The sequence below is a fragment of the Solea solea genome, chromosome 18, assembly GCF_958295425.1.
Source record: "Solea solea chromosome 18, fSolSol10.1, whole genome shotgun sequence".
NCBI classification, from domain to species: domain Eukaryota; kingdom Metazoa; phylum Chordata; class Actinopteri; order Pleuronectiformes; family Soleidae; genus Solea; species Solea solea.
The window spans coordinates 788,754-808,055 of NC_081151.1; the positions used below are offsets into that span (position 1 = coordinate 788,754).

The window sequence follows — 19,302 nt, forward strand, 5'->3', positions numbered from 1 at the left end:
GTTTTCAGTTTTAAAACAGACGTCCCTCTGATAACCACTATCATGATGCACAAGTCCCACTGTGTGTCCAAACTAGACAGAAATAGATTCATTACATTTCCTCACCACTGATTACAGCACAACCTCAACACAAGGGGAAACTGTAACAAATATAATAAAAGGCTTTTTTTTAGGGACTTTGATCCGTTCTTCTTAACATGACATTAGCAGCCGGAATATTCCAAGTGAGCTTTCACACATACGACAGTATCGTTTTTACAACTAACATCAAGTGCTGTCTGACAGAGAGGAAACTCTCTGTTTGAGCAGGAAGTCCAATTAGCATTTCCTTTTATCTGTTTGTCAGCTGAGGAAAGCAGCTGCTGAGAGCTGTTTTCTGTGATGCATGTAGCCTATAGCAGCATATATATATATATATATATATATATATACTGATCCATCATGTGGAGTGAAAAGCTAGACTATGAGGATGTGCACAGCACACAGTAAATATAAGAAATCACAAACCAAACTTTATGAGCAACTCCAGGACTCTGCTGCTGAGAGAAGAGATCGAGCAATTAAGTCCAAACGAGAAGACTTGCACTATGTGGGAAAGGAAGTGGAGACGTTAAGTGTGAAGGAACATTATGTGAGGAACACTCGCAGCTCCGAGGCTGCACCTGTTCTTTTTCTTTTATTAAACTGATTGTTTAAGTTGGAACTGATTACGTTTGCTGTCTTCTCATGTTATTGTTGCTCTATACGTCGTCTCTGTGATCAGATGTTTGCTGTGAGATATTAGATGTTTTCCAGACTGAACAGAGGATGACCAACACATTAAACACTTTGAGAGAAAATCCTATAAAATGCATTTTTAAATACACTACATGGACAAAAGTATTTGGACACAGCTGAATTTTGCTTTGGCACAGTCCCTGTGGTGTAATGGTCAGACATTTAGTCCATATAGTGTAAGTTTAACTAGATGTTATGTTTGTATTAATAGTGGAATATTATGTAAAAAACAGTCATGGGGCGGAGTCATCATTCAACCAGAAGGTCCAGACTTTGATCTGCTTCTGCAGGCAGCATCTATGCATGTAGATGCAATTATAGATGCACTGTGTGAATTCATGAATGGCAAAACTGTGAACTCTAAATACTGTACTTTTAGGAAGGTGTGGGAAATGAAGAGGGAGCTAAATCCACCTTTGCTTCCACAACAGGAGCAAATACACTTGCACTCAGGCAGGTATTTTGTTCCAAACATCCCTGAAACCTAAGGTCAGACACCTCCCCGATGGTACTGCATTATGGGTAAGTATCTGCTTGTATTCCTCAGCATTAAGGACACCATTAATCCTGACCCAATCCCCAACTCCATTTGTAGAAATGCAGCCCTGGACTTTGAAGTTACCTCGGCCGTGCTTCACTGTCTGTGCTTCTGCAGGAAGTCATTATTGTGCTGCTCTCCAGCTCTTAGATAAACAAACTGCCTTCTGATGCAATCTTTTGACTCATCCGTCCAGAGCCTGTTTCTTATGTGTTTGTGCTTGTTTTATTTGCTGCAGTTCTTCCGTGAAGACCACGTCTGAGCAGACTTCTGGACCTGGTCCTGCAGCTTTCAGTCACTTCTGAGCCGATGTCAGATTTTTGAAGGGAAATAAACATGATGTGTCTTTTATCTGCCACACTCTCTTTCCTCTTTCCTTGGCCGACCACTGCGTCTACGGTCCTCAGCTTTTCTTTGTGCTTCTTCAAAAGAACTTGAAACCCCAGTCTGGGCGAGACCTTTCTGCTGTAGCACAACTGCCTTGTGTCTTGGTAGCAGAGTCTGGCTGTTCCTCACTCAATTTGAAGCCTCCTACACAGCTGTTTCTGTTTCTGTTAATGACCCTGCTGCAACCTACATCATCATTAGCACCTGTTTGGTATTTGGTTTGTCCAACAGAAACCCAGACTTTGTGCAAGTTTACTGATAAAGATCGATGCCTGTTTGAAGGCAAAGAGTGATCACACCAAATATCGATTTCATTTAGATTTTTCTTCTGTTACTGTTTGGTAAATTGATAAAAAAATAAAGCATTCTTACTTTACAGCATTTTCACAGCATTTATAAAGTTTCAAAAACTCTCATCTTTAACCACAACTTATCATAAAGTACTGCAAATACACTGAAATTATGCAGGTTCAATGTTTATGATGCTAATGATCTTAGGTTTATGGGTCAGGATGATTTGCTCACATAGCTTATTAGCACTGGAGCACTGCCAGTAATAGTGTTTGGACTTTATGAATCCGCCATGATGACCCGGGTTAGTTTCTCAGTTTCTAAGTCAAGGATCCTTTTACAGAGAATCATACTGGACGCACAAAGGACTGCGGTGAGGAGACACACCATGCGTCCTTGTAAATTCATAGTCCTTTGACTGATGACATCACGTCCTTGAAATTCAACCTTTTAAGGATCCTTTCTTAAATTGGAGAAGCAACACGGAATAGACCACATTTGAACGAGAGGGTGGAGCTCAGGAAGAAGCAAGGCCTGGATCGTACCGACTGATCCTACTGAGCCACAGCCTCAAGCGCATCCTGCTCTACAATGTGAATTAGAAATCATGATGTGGGATCTGATAGGTCCTGAAAGTAGCAATAAGACCATGAAGTCCTGAGAAAAATGTTTACTGATGACATTAATCAAAGACTTACATACACCACCTGGAGAATCAGGTTTCAGGCATCACTTTCCAGACCTGGAGACTAAGTCCATTATTTATGTACAGCCTATGATAAATGTGTGTAACTTGTATGGGAAAGATAAATCAGCTCCTCTTTTATTAGCCCTGAAACCCTTTCATACAGGACACATACAAACAGCCTGCAACAATCCAAGGACACGGAAACACACTTCAGTGCTGCCCATATTATACTGACCACATGAGGAAAAATGCCATAAACCCACTGAGTGGATACAACAAAATCTTTACTATGTGACATAATATAAAAGGCAAAAGTCAGGACAAGGTTGGTAAAGTCAGGACTGTACTGTATTCATACAATACTTAGGGACAGAGATATAGAAGTCAATACTTTAGGGACATTTTGAAATATCATATTAGAAGTAATGATTAGTCATAATAGTATAATACATACATCATTTTAAACATAAGTTACAGAGAACAAAAAACTGAACAAAATTTAAAGTAGTAAAACTCAAATCTTTGGGGTATGATTAAGATTTATTTGAAAATATACCCATAAATTTGTCATATGAAAACAATTATACAACCTTTATCACAACAAGATCACAAAAGTCTGACACCCACATCCCCGCATTACAAATAATCACCATAAATGTAGCGTTTCCCCCTTGAACATTGAAAACATTGTCGAGAAAAATAAACAAACAAACAAACAAACAAACAAACAAACAAACACAAGTTTCCACTACAACTTTCAAATTACCATCTAATAAATTCGTGAAAGCCCTGGTGCCCCACAGTAGCTTGAAGTGATGCGATCAAAGGAAAATGCACGAGGGGAGAAATTCAACGTATAAATCCATGGAGCTCAACTTTGTCTTGTCTAAAAAACGGAACTGGCCAGTAAATCTTTGCCACTGCATCTGGTCACTGACTGTTTTATATCATATCAAGGGATTTGTGTGGCAGGAAAATCTGCCCATGATTTACTACGTTATAGAATGGGGTTAACATGCCATTTCTATAGCTGGAAGCCTTTCCAGAGCAATAACACCGCTGACAACTATTATTCCTCTGGAAAAGTGTCTTGCAGGGTTGTAAAGTGAGCTCCATGCTGTTCACGTTTCCTTGAGTTTAGAAAAATTCATGATTCATGGACCTATTTCAAAATGTATGCAGCATTTTCCTCAGTACAATAAATGTGATTTTTGCATACAAACATAAAGTAGGTAACCCATTGTTTTTTTGTTTGTTTTTTTTTTACTCAACATTGACAGAACTGTCGTTACGATGACTGAACAAGAACAAAGGCCTGGAAAAGAACGCTCTGGACCCCCATCGTTTGTTTTTAATTGTTCCGTCCAACAAGAAAGGCAATGCGTGCACATGCACAAAGAAACACACAAATGCAACATGCGCACACTGATGCACTCACGCATGCGCGCACACACATGAACACAGCACACGCCCCCTTTCACACTGCAGCTAAGATGGGTAACAGACAATTCTCGTCCCGACGCGTCGCGGCGATGATCGCTCTACGCTTCCCCCCGTTCACCTGGATGTCACGGTGAGTCGACAACACTCATCACGTCACCACTGAAACACATGCCCAGCACTAGAATCACTCCCATATTGATATGTTGGTTATAGTTTTATATTCATTGTACTTGTATAAGAACATTATTTCATATAAACACGTCCACAGTTTCATTTCATCACTTTTATATTCACACTAAAATCACCGTCAAATTGACACCCACTATAATAATACAACACTTTCGTTTGTCACAAATCCACTGTGCAATAGAAAAAAGAACCCACGTGTTTTTTTTTAAACTGATATGTGTGCACCGCGTTGATGACGCAGGTGTCCCGTGTTATTTTCAAATCATTTTCATGTTGACGCGTCTCGGGCCGCTCGTTTCTGTCACCTCGGCCGCCGCGCCGTTGGATTTGCGAGGAACGTATTCGATATCAAAGTTGTTCTTATGGCGTCCTTTCCCTCGGCTCCAGATGAACAGAAGCAGGAAGCAGAACACCACCACACCGAGGAAGGACAGGCAGCCCATGGCTGTAGATATGATGATAGTCTTAATGTCTATGGGGACTGTCATGTTGTACAGCACTGTGCCGTTCCCCGATGTGCTGTTAGAGTCTGTCTGATAGTTTGAGCTCCTGTTGCTATAGTGAGATCTGTCCCCAGTGCTCGTGCTCTTCACAGCTAAAGAGGCTGACAGACTAGCGTTGCCAGCGGGGTTACTGGCAATGCACAAGTACACCCCGCTGTCATGCAGCTCCGCAGCCTTGATCTCCAGGGTACCATCTGCTCGGACTTCCACTCTTCCGCTGCTCTTGGCTGTGATGTAACGTCTGTGAGGTGTAATCCAGACGACAGCGGGCCGCGGCGCTCCCTCGGCCGTGCAGCTCAGGCGAGCGGGCTCACCCTCGTCGGCCATCAGCAGTTGTGTCGTGTTCGGTCCGATCCGTGGTTTCGAGCAGGTCATGTACCTGGACACCAGGGGCTCCTTGAGGTCACGCAGAGTTTTCCCCACAAGGTGCTCGGGGGCACTGCACACAGGCTGAACATCCAGGATCTGCAGGGAGGGGGGCTTGTGGCTGTTGAGCAGCCAAAGCATCCTGCAGTCACACACTAACGGATTTCCTCCCAGACAAAGCCTCCGGAGGCCGTCTGGTGAGGAGAACACGCCCCTCTCCAGAGAGTCCAGGCGGTTCTGCGACACATCCAGCAGTTGCAGAGATTTCAGGCCCACAAATGCAAGAGGCTCAATAGAAATAAGATGAGACCCTTGGAGGCGGAGCTCCAGCAGATGTGGGAGCAGACCCAGTTCTCCCTGATGGATGTGCTGGATGCGGCAGTAGGACAAGTTGAGATGTGTGAGGTAGGGCAGGTTGCGCAGTGCAGCGCCGGGGAAGGCCGACAGGTTAGTGTTGGTTATAGACAACATCGTGAGGTTGAGTCCATGCAGAGAGAGAGGAGGCAGCGCGTCCAGCCAGGGCCAGTAATCAATCTCCAGACGCCGGAGATGAGACAACCTCTTAAAAGAGAAAGGCTTTAGAAAAGTGATGCTCAGGTAGCGCATGCGTAGCTCCACCAGATTGTGCAGATGTGCCAGAGCATCAGTCGGGACCACTGTCAGATTGGAGCGTTCCAGGATCAGAATCTGGAGTCCGAGTAATCCCATAAAGGCTCGCTGAGAGATGAAGACTAACTCATTATCACCGACCTCCAGCGACGTGAGCCTGCGCAGGTCTTGGAAGGCATGATCCAAGAGAACCACCAGACGGTTGTGACTGAGGTCGAGATGGGAGAGGTTGGTCAGTCCTGACAGCACACCAGCAGGAACCAGCTGCACCAGATTACTACGGAAACTGAGTGAGCGGAGAGAAAGCTGCGAGCGGAAGGAGCCGGGCTCCACCACACTGATGAGGTTGTCGCTGAGATCCAGGTCCTCCAGCTGCTGGAACGAGGAGAAGTTGTCCGGCGTGACAATGCGAAGTTTGTTCTTACTGAGGTCCAAGACGCGGGTCTCGATGGGGATGCCTTCAGGGATGGTGGACAGGCGCTTGCGGTGACAGCTGACCGACTTGCTTTGGGCAGAGCACTCACATCGGGCGGGGCAGCTCAGAGCTGAGCTGGCCAGGAGAAGCAGCAAGGCCCCGCCCAGGAAGAGGTGGTAGTGATGCTGGGCTGGGTGTTGCATCTCTCCTTTACCCACGCTGCCCTCTGTCATGGCCCGGCTTCTTATCCACACAGAGCACCATCACGAACGAGCCCTGCAAGACAAGAAAGACACAAGTGTGAGATTCATCTCAACTCTCAGCGTCTGAACACAAACCTTTTTACATTCTCAACCTTTTACTCGTCCTGTCTGCCGACACTGCCGAGTCTCTTTCTCTCTCTTAATGATCGGCTCCTTTTTGCTGCCGATGAGGTTGTAAATGAAATAAATTCACAGCAAAGCAAGAAAAATGTGAGCGTTCATCAGAGTGTTAGCACTAAAGGTTGCAGGCTAACTGAGGATGTTTTATAAGGACGTGAAGATGTTTCAGCTCTCCGGCGAGAAATGACCCTCGTTAGAGTGTGTGTGTGTGTGTGTGCGTGTGTGTGTGTGTGTGTGTGTGTGTGTGTGTGTGTGCGTGCGTCACACATAATGACATGAGGTGGTAAATGGAACATTTCTGTGTGCCAGTCAACAGCGAGCACAGCTGCACCTGCCAGGCACAGATAACCCAAATAGGATGAGTGGAAACAAATGCAGCTAACAATACTCTTTTCAACTGATTCATCTTTTGATTATTCTTTTTTTATTCACCATCTCCTTTTGTCAGTTGACTTTCACAGAGGATCAATATTAACAATTTTATTTTAATTTTATTAATGAAAGCAGCTCTAACATACAACACATACATGACTCTTTTATAAATAATGATCATCGGTTCATGTTTGGTCCACACAATGTCGTTAATTATCACACAGAGGTCGTGTTTATCTACGTCTGTGCATCACTGCGCATCAATATGTTCAGTATGCAGTCGTCAATAAGAAAAGAGCACATAGACTGTGAAAAATAACACACGCACACATTTACATAATCATCATTTTCCTCATCGCGCTCTCAGCTGACATTCACTGCTTTTGCTCTTGCGTTAGTTCCTTATTTTTCTGACCTTTTTCCACAGCGATCAGTTAAATCCACTCGACTTAAAGTCACTTTCACTGTGGAGCGACGCCACACACACCACACACACACCACACACACACCACACACGCCACAGCCACTGCTCTGTCTCAGTGACTCAAACAACACTGACACTGGTGAGAAACAGTCATGTGTGATGGTTAATAACACAAGCTTAATGCTCGACGTGCTTGGATAAGTGCACTTATCTGCACAACTGTTTGACTCACTTTGTGTCTTTTCTCAGTGTAAATGCACAAAGTCAACATCCTCGTATGTGCACGTGTGTATTCTGATTCAACTTAAGGCTAAAACATGAATAACATTTGTATTTGATCACATAATTGTACATGTATATGCAGTATATGGATTCTCTGTGTACGCTCATCTTTACGCTGAATTTGATGCCAGGGTCGTGTTTTAATTGTATGTTTAGCATATGAAGGAATAAATAACATTTACACTGATTGTTGGAATTTTCCAGGACTGTTTTGTTTTCTCTGGTTTTCTTTTACATTTCATATACGAGAGCAGTGATTCCCAAAGTGCAACACCGCGAGGGGACTGCAGGTGGGTCGTGACAGGTCATATATAAATAAATAAATATGTTTTAAGAAAAAAATAGGTATTTTTTTGCAATAGATTTTAAATCAAGGCATTTAAATGAAGTTATCTTTCTTTTATCTGACCTCGTACAGCAGTAATATACAGTATATAGCAATATTGTGACTGTTGATGGATAACTACACACTCAAATATTACATGGAGCAAGTGGACTGATTAATAATCTGCAGTGAATGTTTGTGAACAGGGTTTCTCAGTCCTGCCCTGCATGTCTCAGATGTGCTTCAAATGGTCAGCTCATCAGCAAACACTGCAGAAGCCTGTTAATGAGGCGTTTACTTGAATCAGGAGTGTTGGAGCGAGGCAGTGAGTCTCCAGAACCAGGGTTTAAATAAACCTGCACATGAAAACAAGAAGAATTATTGATCCAAGTCTCGTGTGTTGATCAGAGTCGTGATTTCAAGGTTTGAGGGAGGATTTTTGGGAATGGTTTTCCTCGTGGAAACATCCCATAGTAACTCCCAGCTATACCGCATGTGTGTGTAAGTGTTACAGGAAGAAGAGGTAATGACAGAGTAATGAGGAAAACCAGTTCAACTGTTGAACATGATGTTGTGTGAAAGCTCAGGTCGGCACAGACCTTGACAGAAAACCCGCAGCCACAGGTTGCTGAATTGACAGATGGCTGCGCAGACAGAGCGGCTGACCATAATTGCCTCATTACCAGAACTATCTGTATTCTGCTCGTGGCTATCTTTGCCAATTAGGTGTGCAAAACATTAAAACGCATCCATGAGTGGTGGAAATTTCACTGCACTCCATCATAAATCCCAATAAAGGCAAAGTGAAAATGCTCCGGATATGAAAGGAGCCTTTAAAAGGCGTGTGGACTGATCTGTCACTCACACAACAGTGTGATCCTGCACATGTGAGCACGCATATGTTACTTTGATAGACAAGGGAGTCATACTCTCAGAACATGGCTGAGATGAAGGAGCCACACACACACACACACACACACGCACACTTATTCCTTCCTCTGCTCCGGCTCAGCAGCATCAGCATTGCTCGCATCTCTGCATCTCAGCATCTCTGCATCTCTCCTCTCTCTATCTTCGTCTTATCTCCGTCCTCATGTTCACACATCGACCCCCCCCCCCCCCCCCCCCCCCAAGTCCTCCCTGGCCTGGCCAAAGCCCCGGTCCGTTCATCAGTCCCTGCAGGCTGTGGTTTTTTCTATCGATCGCCGAGCAGACACATCAGATGCCGGGAATGTAGCCTTTAACAAAGACCAGGCCGTTGCCACGGCAACTACAAACCCTTACTCTCTTCCGCTCTGTGTAGTCTGCCAATCATATTAATGAAAAAAAGGCAAGAAATAGAGTAAGGAAGCTTCTTTTTTGTTTGAAGCTTCTTGTTTCTTTGTTTTTCTTTTTTACAAACACATTCCTTTTCGTCTTTCCTGTAAAGGAATGCACAGAAACACTCCAAGAAAATCCAGTTTCATTGCTGGAGCCTATAGTTTCAGGCGTTTCCATGCTGTCACTCTGACTGCCTTGCTATTTGTCGACCTGTCTTTTTGCTCATCCATCTCATGCTCTGGTAACTATCTCTGTCTGTCTACCTTATTATCAGTCCACACGCCTGCTGCTTCTCTCTCTCTCTGTATCCTCTGTCCCTCTCTGCCTCTCCCTGCTTAATTATTGCAGTCCAGTTGTCTGTCTACCTGCCAGGGGCGTTTCAAGACACTTTAGGGGCCCCAGGCTAAAGTGGAGGCAGGCAGGAAAACTCAAAAAGGTAAAGGACAGATTTTTCTGGGGAAATGTGGCCCAAGGTACAAATGATTAGATTGTGGTGGTGACCCAAAACCAGGATTTATATAATTCTGCTAAACATGTGAATATTGCCCTGGGAAAAAAAGTCACATATTTCTAGGTCTATGTTACTGTGGAGTTTGTCCAGATTGTCGCATTGTTAAAGATATGATATTTAATCTGAATCATAAATTCAGAAATATCAGTCGTATCTGTTAAATACATTTCAGTTTACATGGAAGTCAGTTTAGTTACAAGTCTACGTCCAGAGTTAACCCTTTAAAATATACTGTGAGTAAGTTAAGTATTTATTTCTACCCTTTAACATGGTTAATTAATATCAACCTGCTAATCCAAAAAATTAAAGTAAATTTGGACAAATGGAAATTGATAAATCTCACACTATGGGGTCAAATTAGTCGTAGTTTAATTTTGTTTCTATGATGACGACCTGCAATCATCCCAGACAGAATTTCTAAACAATCATTTTTGTGGATTGCCTTGAAAAAGCTCTTGACAGCTCTTTGCCTCAGACAGTCCTTTTAAGGGAGTTCTCAGAAAATTGTCATTATTGTGGACCAACAGAATCAGATTGGCGTCCCGAGGCTGATCTGTCTGTTCTGTTGCAGCTGATTCTCTGTTCTTCAGTGCACAGACGAGCATGATGCACCTACAGCCTCCTACTGTATTTAAAGTTATGACAGGAGGAAGTCCATGATAAAATGGGCATGGCTGTTATATTGTGATAGAGTGAGGGAACAGACTGGTTTCTCAGTCCTGGTGCTGGGGACTCACTGCCCTGCATGTTTCCTCGCTCCAACACACCTGATCCAAATAAATTGGTGGTTATTAGGCTTCAGTTTGATTCAGGTGTGTTGGAGCAGAGAAATGACTAAAACATGCAGAGCAGTGGGTTTGAGAACCACTGTTTTAGAAGATTCATGTGTGAACAAAGTAAAGATTGTGATTGCAAATCATGTCCTTGGTTTAAAAATACTATTTCTACACTAATACAAGTACATAACCTTGAGGAATAATGTGGGTGAGCTTTGATTCTCCGGCAGACCAGCCAGTCTGTTTGATGTCCCAATCCATATCTGGCACATACACATCGCACTGTCCTTCAACTGCTCCCTTTCTCTGGGTCTTTAAGCTCTTTTTCTGCCTCTGTGACTGAGTGGACAGCTGATATATAATGTGATAATCAAGGACAGTGTTGGCCTGTGGTCTAAAATGCTGCTAATTACTGGGGAACAAATATCCAAGGAGAGATATTTGGATGATGGCAGAAAATCACTCAACAGTCAATCCCTTATGTAACAGTTAAATTATGCCCACATGCAGTATATAATGCAATATTATACTTATTATATATTATCATATCAGTATATTACTGGTCATGCATTTGAATTGGTGCACAGCTGTGGCTCTAACCTGTGTGCTCATGGCTCCGCTCCCTTCAAGCTATATTTTTAGAGAGTCCATGTCACGGCCGAGAGGGAGGCGACCAAGATCCCACAGAATTCATGGTTAATGCTAATAGTGTGTGTGTGTGTGTGTGTGTGGGGGGGGGATTTACAGGGTTGGGCATTTTGGGATTTGGTCGTGAATTGGATTAGAGTCACAGTGAAACTGTAGAAAATCCGACAGCCGAAAAGAAGCTGCGGGGCGACGCATGAGTCACTGTGAGAGCGAGCGAGAGCGAGAAGAGACGAGAAACATGAAGAAATGAAAAAAGCTGCATTTAGGAGATTAGATAAAACCCTTGTTTGCTGGGTTTGACTGTGATTTCTAATGAGATTTTAACCTGAGTAAAGCTGTGGAAACTGATGAGATCTACCTAATATTAAGCAGAAAAACTGTGAGCACACGCTGCTTCTAATCTGTCTGCTACTTCGGTCCAAATCTGCAGCCTTTGACAGGATCTGAGTAAACGTAATTCAGACATCGCTGCACTTTTTAAAACTGCTCTAAATTAAACTATTGATCGCAACAACATTACTAATGAATTATATTGACAGGACTGTACTTGATACCGTTTTGACCTCAGGTGTCCGTCAGAGCTTATGTGAGAATCCCACTGCAATTTTAATATCATTATAACAATGCCAATAACGGCGCTGAGGGATATATACGTAACATTAGCGGGATGATTTGTTTCTGTGCTTCGGCTGCATCATAATCTCGTCCATAAATCCTCTCCCTCTTCCCACAGTCTTGCAAACATGAAGCTTTGAATTCATTTACATAGCTGCAATTATTTCCCACCCAGCTCCTCTGAGAGAAGTCATTATTTTTCCTCAGCATAAATCTTAACTTGGTTCACTCCCACTTCAACCTCTGCAAAAGGTGCTTAATGCACATTTTACTCTTGTTTGCATGGCTTTTAAGAAGAGGTGTTTTCTGTGAGAGCACACATTTATTATCCTAAGAATCATCAGAAGTTTCCGGTGTTTTTCCCTTTTATCTATTAAACATAGAAGCCGACTGTTTGTTAATATAATGGCATGATTAATGGAGTCATTTCACATGAATGAGTTCAAATGTAGACGATTACTGCCGCAGTGGAAGCGTTTGACATTCTCCGCATTACAATTGACCTGAAAGGACATACATCACTGAAGCGTCTTTGCAGGCACAAACACGTGTGAGTGCTGCTGACAGTGTTTAACATGGAGTCTGATGCTACTGCACAGAGGAAGGCTGACGTGACACGCTTCATTAAGAAAACATGAGTTTTCTGGGGGAAAAAAAATCCCTCGTGACTAGATTGTTATTTACAAACCATATGAGAAGCAGAGGAGCGACACAGTAGTGAAGCAATGTAACATTATTTATGTGCTCTGTCAAGCAATACTATCAGACCTGAGTGGTGCGGGGTGCGTTTGTGTGTATACGGCGATCTTGGCGAAGGTACTACCAGGTTGCTGTCATGTATACAACCACTAGGGGCGCTGGTTTTGAAAACGTAGACATAGGTCGTTATTCCTGCATACGACCTATATGTACGTTTCATTGGAGGACAGTCTCCAACCACAATGTTACTGTTGCCTCCGTCCGTCTTGACATTAAATGAATCACAGCACAACACTGTGTAATTTGTAAGTAGCAATTTGCAATTCAGCAAATCCAACCAAAGGTTTACACTTAACTGTTAAATATAACCTCAAATCTTTAGGTTCTTATTGGATTAGATTATGTAGGGGTTCATATTATGAATGTAGTAATACTCCATCACATTTTAAATTTAAAACACAGTGACTATCTAAATGAAGCTCGACTTCATCATCATCATCATGAATTCAAATGCAATTATTTTTCCCAAATTGTTTGAATCTGAATGACATTTTTTAATATTTAAAGGTTTACATTACAGTGCAGTAAATCATTGTATGGTAATAGTTTTGTAATAAAGGAGTATAGTGGATTATGATAATATCTTATTTCTATATTATAAAACAGAGTAATAGCTTGGTAATAAAAAAGGAAAATGTGTGTGGGACTCATCAACTCATTCAACTCATCTACTTATATATATATACATATATATATATACATATATATATATATATATATATATATATATATATATATACACAGTATGTGTGTGTGTATATATGGTAATTACCAAATCTGATTCACAATCATGAATCATAGTATAAGCATTTCTATTATTTAACTTTGTTATATTAAGATCATCTCCCTTTTACCACATTATTACCAAATAAGATGGTGTTAAAATCACCTCCCTGTCACTAAATACTTTTAAGACAAAAGCCCCAAGACATAAAACTGTGTGCTGTCATTACAAATGTTAACAAGCTGAATACAAACAGTAAATTCTATTTTTGGACGTGTAGCACGCCCACTGACCACCACGCTGTGAGCAAAATGTCACTTTTCATGCGGCCGTTTGGATTCCGAAGTTGAACCGTGGTCTAATTAATGCCAGTGCATTCAAACTCTGGTCATGAAACAGCTCCTTCCTGCACCAGTGGCCATGTTTCCCTCTGAAACAACAGTGCCCCGTCGAGCTATCGACAGTGTGTCTGCCGTGCTGCAGGCTTTACCTGGCAGTGTCTGGATGTGGATGTTTGTGCTGGTGGTGAGAGGAAGACGAGGAGGTGCGGCGCCGCGGTGATCCTACACCAGCGCCTTCAGTCGTGAAACAAAGAGCTGAGACACTGACACTGTTAGTGACAGAGCTTCCACGCTGTGGACATGAATAATGTGCAGATTATATTCCTCCCACCAGCTGAATTATGTCACAGTAACTTGTGCCAGTTTTTTTCTTCCTCATGCTTGTCACATTAAAATAATGGGCTTCATATTTAAGGCCCTTTCAGGCATGCTGCTTGTTACGTACATGTGACATGTGACATGTGACAACACTTTTACATGTTGGTCTGTCTGGGTACAGTATGTCTTTTGTCTCACGGTCGTGGCCCTTTCACTTTTTCCTGATTCATAATAGAACGAGCAGTGAATCAGACACTAAAGGTATTTTTCCTGATCATTTCTCAGCTAAGATTCTTGTTTTTTATGTTCCATCTTTCTGTCGCTCGCTCTCTGTGTGCAGAGTTGTCAGAGATGTCCTCCCTGACACAACCCTCCCATTTATCTGGGCGTGGGACCAGCACAAGGAAGTAAACAGTAAACGTGAGTGTCCGATTAACATTGACCAATGGGGATTGGGTACCTTGGTACCGAGCCCAGACCTCTGTATTTGTGTTCATTTCCTGTTTTACTTTTACACTGGAATGACTTCCTGTCCCTGCCGTGCCCTGACATGTTTCACCTGTGGTCAGTTTACCTCACTTTTGTTGATGTGACAAATCTGTCCCAGTATTTGGTCCTAGATGTGATATAAAGCTGATATGTTGCCATGCGGGACCACACGGTGGAGTAGTGGCTCACACTATTGCCTCACAGCGAATAGGTCACAGGTTTGCACCCTCTGTGTGTGTGTGGGGGGGGGGGGGGGGGGGGGGGTCTCTCCGGGTTCTACGGTTTCCTCCCACAGTCCAAACATGCAGAGGTTAATTGGACACTGTAAATTTAGAGGTCCATCACTTAGTATTGAGTTATAATGATATTATGTATGTTTTTTTAAATGAAAGGATTAATTTAATCATAAATACAATTTCATCATGGAGAATATATCGTTCCATATGAACACAGACACTTTTATTTTGGAATTCTGTCAAATATCGTCACAAATATTCATGTCACGTGTCCTTTAGAGCTGAATCTCACTCACTAGTTTCTGGTTCTGAATTTCCCTTATAAGGATACATTGTGGCACAAATCTTATTATCTTATCTTTAACATTTTTCCAAGTTGTCATTTTTTAGTAAGTAAAAGTAAACGTTCATTTAGGCGCACAGTTGTAATCGTCCATGACACATAAAGTGTTGTTCACCTGTGCTGCAGCACAATGAGGCAATAATATAATAATAATACATTGTTTTCTTCAAAAGCAACATTAAACTACATTAAACACAAGTGTGGACGTCATTTTCTGTTTAAAACCACATTGAACTGCTTTCTTAAACATTCACACAGAAAAAAGAGAAGAAATCACTTCAATTTTGGCTGCCTGAAATCACTTCATTTTTGAAATGAGTATCTCACTGATTCTGTTGATTGATTTGAACATTTCATACTAATGTGGTCCAGCTCTTTAATTCTCGTCGACAGAGAGAAATCCCATTCTCCTTGTGTTTGCCTCGTTAAGATCACGATAAAACAAAAGTAATGAGAATTAAAGCAGCAAACATCTTCAGCTCCAACACATATCGTATTTCCCCCAAACCAAATATCCAGCAGAATGCCTTACACAGCAAACACAAAGCTATATACATTCACTTAGAGCTGCTTTGTTTGGCACTTTTATGATACCAGTCGGTCAGAATCTTATACATAATGTAAACAAGGGTTGTTCTTAAAAAAACAAGAGTTCTGCAGGTCTCGTTCAGCTCCACGCTGCACTAACATTTAGCTTTTATAGCCGACAACTTTATTGTCTTGATTCACACACTTCAACACACCAGCACCTGCCCAGCACAAGACAAAGTTAGAGTTAGTTAATGCACTTTAATGCTTTGTCAATTCAAGCTCACTTCAAACTAATTCAGGCTTCAAAACCGAGTCTTTCATAAAACGACTAACAGGCAAAAAAGAAAGACCTCGAAACACAGGTAACAAACAGTGAGGAGGCAGAATAATCACACACAGGTGAAACACGTTAGGGCGGGGCAGACGATCAACAGGAAGCAAAGCTCGACAAGGTACACACAAAGGGAGAAGAGAAGAACTTCAAAATAAAACAGGAAACAAGGAACGGAAAACCAGACAGAACTAAAAACCCAAGGTTTGGAAACAGAAAAGAGTTGATGAATGAAGTTTGTGTTGGAAAGTTAGTCATTAGTTTGACTAGTAATCATATTACTTTAATAATACATTACATTATGTGTTATATGACTATTCTTCACTAACTGAATCCACTTTATTGAAACTGAAATAGTGTCGCTAAAGTGTAGAACTGCAAACACGGAAGTATAACTATTTTCTGAATAATTCTATAATTCTTCTGTAAATGAGCAGGTAAAGTCATAATGTTTATGTCGTCACTGCCCAGCTCCTGTTCATCACTACAGCATCGAGCTGTCAGTGAAACAGAGTGAGCCAGCAGGGGGCGCTCACACAGTGTAGTGCTGGTAAAAGATTCCATACCTTATATGACCGCACGTCAAGAACTAACACAAAGATGTATAAAATCTATAAGTGATGCAGCCTGTGATAAATCCACACACGCTTCTCTGGGACAGTGTTTGTGCAGCATGTGTCAACATGTTGATGCTTTCTGCAAATATTTATAGTTTAATCAGAAGAATCGTAAAGTATTTATCATAAAGATGAATATTTCACACAACACAAACAATCTCTGTGGCGGTTTGAGTTCAGTATCTGCAATAATTCCCTTTCATTTTTAAACCCATAAACCGAGTTATTAATAAATGCTCATTGTTCCAGATTATCTTCAGTCTTCAGCCACAAACCTTCAGCTAAAGGCAGAGAGAGACTATACTACACTGCACATTTATCCTCTGTTTCACAGCCACACAGTAATCACAGCGTATGAAAAGATCAGACTTTCCCTCTCTCTATTCATGTTGCTTATAAACCACAGTGTTAGTTGAAGGACACTCGGCGTATTAGGTTTCTGTCTAATTTTAGTCTTGGAAGGTGGAACTCATCCATTTTTCATGGTATGTGTATGTGTATACCTCCACCACCAATTCACTGACCCCCCCCCAGCACCCGCTTCACCACGGCACGATTTGTGTTAGCAAATCCTAACAAGACTGTTTCTGCATCCATTATCAGAACAGCCTTCATGCTTACAGCCGTGTTTTAGCATTATTGTGTGAGTACTATCTGTGGTTTGGATCATCTTCAGTGACATGTGATATATGAAGTCACAAAGACCGAGCTTCTAAAATGTGACGTCAACAGAGAATGAGGAGTGTGGTGTATCTGAAATCACGACCACGTTCAGTGACTGTCAGACAGAGTCCGTGCTCCGCTCACACAGGAAGTGCTGAACTAAGTGATTCTAATGATTCAGTTACTGCTCATCACTGGTTTGTGTTTATAAATGTACAGTTACTTTCAGCCGTGCTGTGACGACCCCGCCCACACTGAGGAGGTGGTACTATAGTCACTGGAAAATGATAAAATGACATGTAGAGCAGAGCTGAGTAATGCTAGAACATGCTGCTTAGACCTGGACTGCTGGAGAACTCCTGTGGTTCCCTCACACTCAGCAGTGAGTAGAGTATGAATCTGACTTTGTGTTCTTTCTCTCCTCTTGTTTGTGCCTTCCCTTCCTCTCCTCCCTCTCTCGCTCTCGCGTGCCTTCCCTTCCTCTCCTCCCTCTCTCGCTCTCGCATGCCCTAGGTTGCAGGATCCAGATCTATCCAGAGCTATGTGTGTTTCTGACGAGACCTCCTGATCCTGAAGAAAGGCTGGTTTACCACTAACAGACAGTTGAGGGAGGGGTTACAGCCCCCAATCTGCCTGCAACACGCGCTTTAACCATCACAACAACTGGAAACCGTTAAATTAGGATAAAAATCCTGCTTTAATCCCAGGGCTGGGGTGTCCTGACCCCCATCGCTCCCCAGACACTGATGAGTGCTGCTCCTGCACCTGGTTTGTGTGTGTGTGTGTGTGTGTGTGTGTGTGTGTTGCTGTGTGAAGGGTTTAATGCAACAGTCAAAGTCACTGATTGTGTGTGTGCAACTCAAACTAATGCATTACCACTTAATAATTAATAATCACTTATTCCTCATCTGTAAAATAAAAAGGGTGAATTATTATTATATTATTTGCCACAATAGTCAGGAGAGGCATTTGTACTGTCCAAGAAGAAGCCTGTTGCAATTATGTGGTGCTCGTATCGATCGAGTATTGATTAAGGTCCATCCGTGATTTTAAGATTCAACAGACCGACTTCACAGCAAATGAGAACAATGGAACTTCCGCTATTTTGAAAACTGCACAGAGTCCAATAAACACGGCTCGACTGATACAAAAACCCTGGTGGGGATTTTGACTCTAGCCCCACAGTGAAATATTTATGGGCTAATCCTCTTTGAAGAGGCAACAGGTTCCAGACTTAGTTTTACATTCAACGACTGCCGTCATGAAAGTTTTCCAGATCACAGGAAGAAAAAGTTTCAAAGTATGATATCACTGCGGAGGAACGCAGTGACATCTGCTCGTTCAAGGTAAGTGTAGTTTACGAGACAATCAGTCTACACTGAGATAACTCTGTGGCTGTCTTAGTTATTAGTTAGTTACACTCACTGGTGTTTAACGTTGGGAAGCTTCCTGAGAGACGACCATGTGAAGCCGAGCTCAATAAAAGACTTTCATTCTTTGTACAATCTGTGATGAGCCATTATTTTCATTCTCTTGTCTCCTGACTGATATCAATGTAATCATTTGCACTAGTGTTAAATATTATGTGTAGAGATTTGAGTGCAGCCGTGCACGTGTGCACTAAGTTTGACAATCGTCTCCCGACAGCTTTTAAACCCTGATTCTGTTCATGTGCAGAGCAGAAGTATTTGTCCTCTCTGCTGCACAGAAAAACAGACTTTGGCTGAGAATCTAAAGATATTTATAAGAGCAACGGTAAATATTGACTGTGTTATGATCACAGTGAACTTTCCCACAGACCTTTTTTTAAGTTAGCTGAGTTTTTACATCAGACGTCGTCAGTGAGGGATTTGGCAGTCCTCACTGACACTGAATAACACGGGAGGATTAGCACTTTCGCCTGTCACCAAATCATTCTGACGGATTAGCGACGTCCTCTGTCACTCCCTGGAATTCAAGTCAGAGCAAGAGCCAGGGGTGACGATGGAGTGAGAGGGGAAAGTGGTTTTCTGGACGACGTGATGAACATCGGTGACGAGCTGTGGGATTTTGTCAGCGGTGGATGGGAGGTCACTTCAGGTGAGCGTC

The 19,302-nt window shown here is 42.3% G+C and overlaps 1 protein-coding gene across 4 annotated transcripts in view; it reads right to left on the reverse strand.

Annotated features, from left to right (window-relative positions):
- Window positions 1-3,011: 3,011 nt before the first annotated feature.
- lingo2b (leucine rich repeat and Ig domain containing 2b) overlaps window positions 3,012-19,302 on the reverse strand; it is a 32,301-nt gene continuing 16,010 nt past the window's right edge. For all 4 annotated transcript variants that reach the window (XM_058616233.1, XM_058616230.1, XM_058616232.1 and 1 more), the window contains one exon: window positions 3,012-6,482. In XM_058616233.1, the coding sequence (XP_058472216.1) occupies window positions 4,571-6,439 (1,869 nt within the window). In that variant the 5' untranslated portion in view covers window positions 6,440-6,482 and the 3' untranslated portion in view covers window positions 3,012-4,570. The remainder of the gene's footprint in view (window positions 6,483-19,302) is intronic.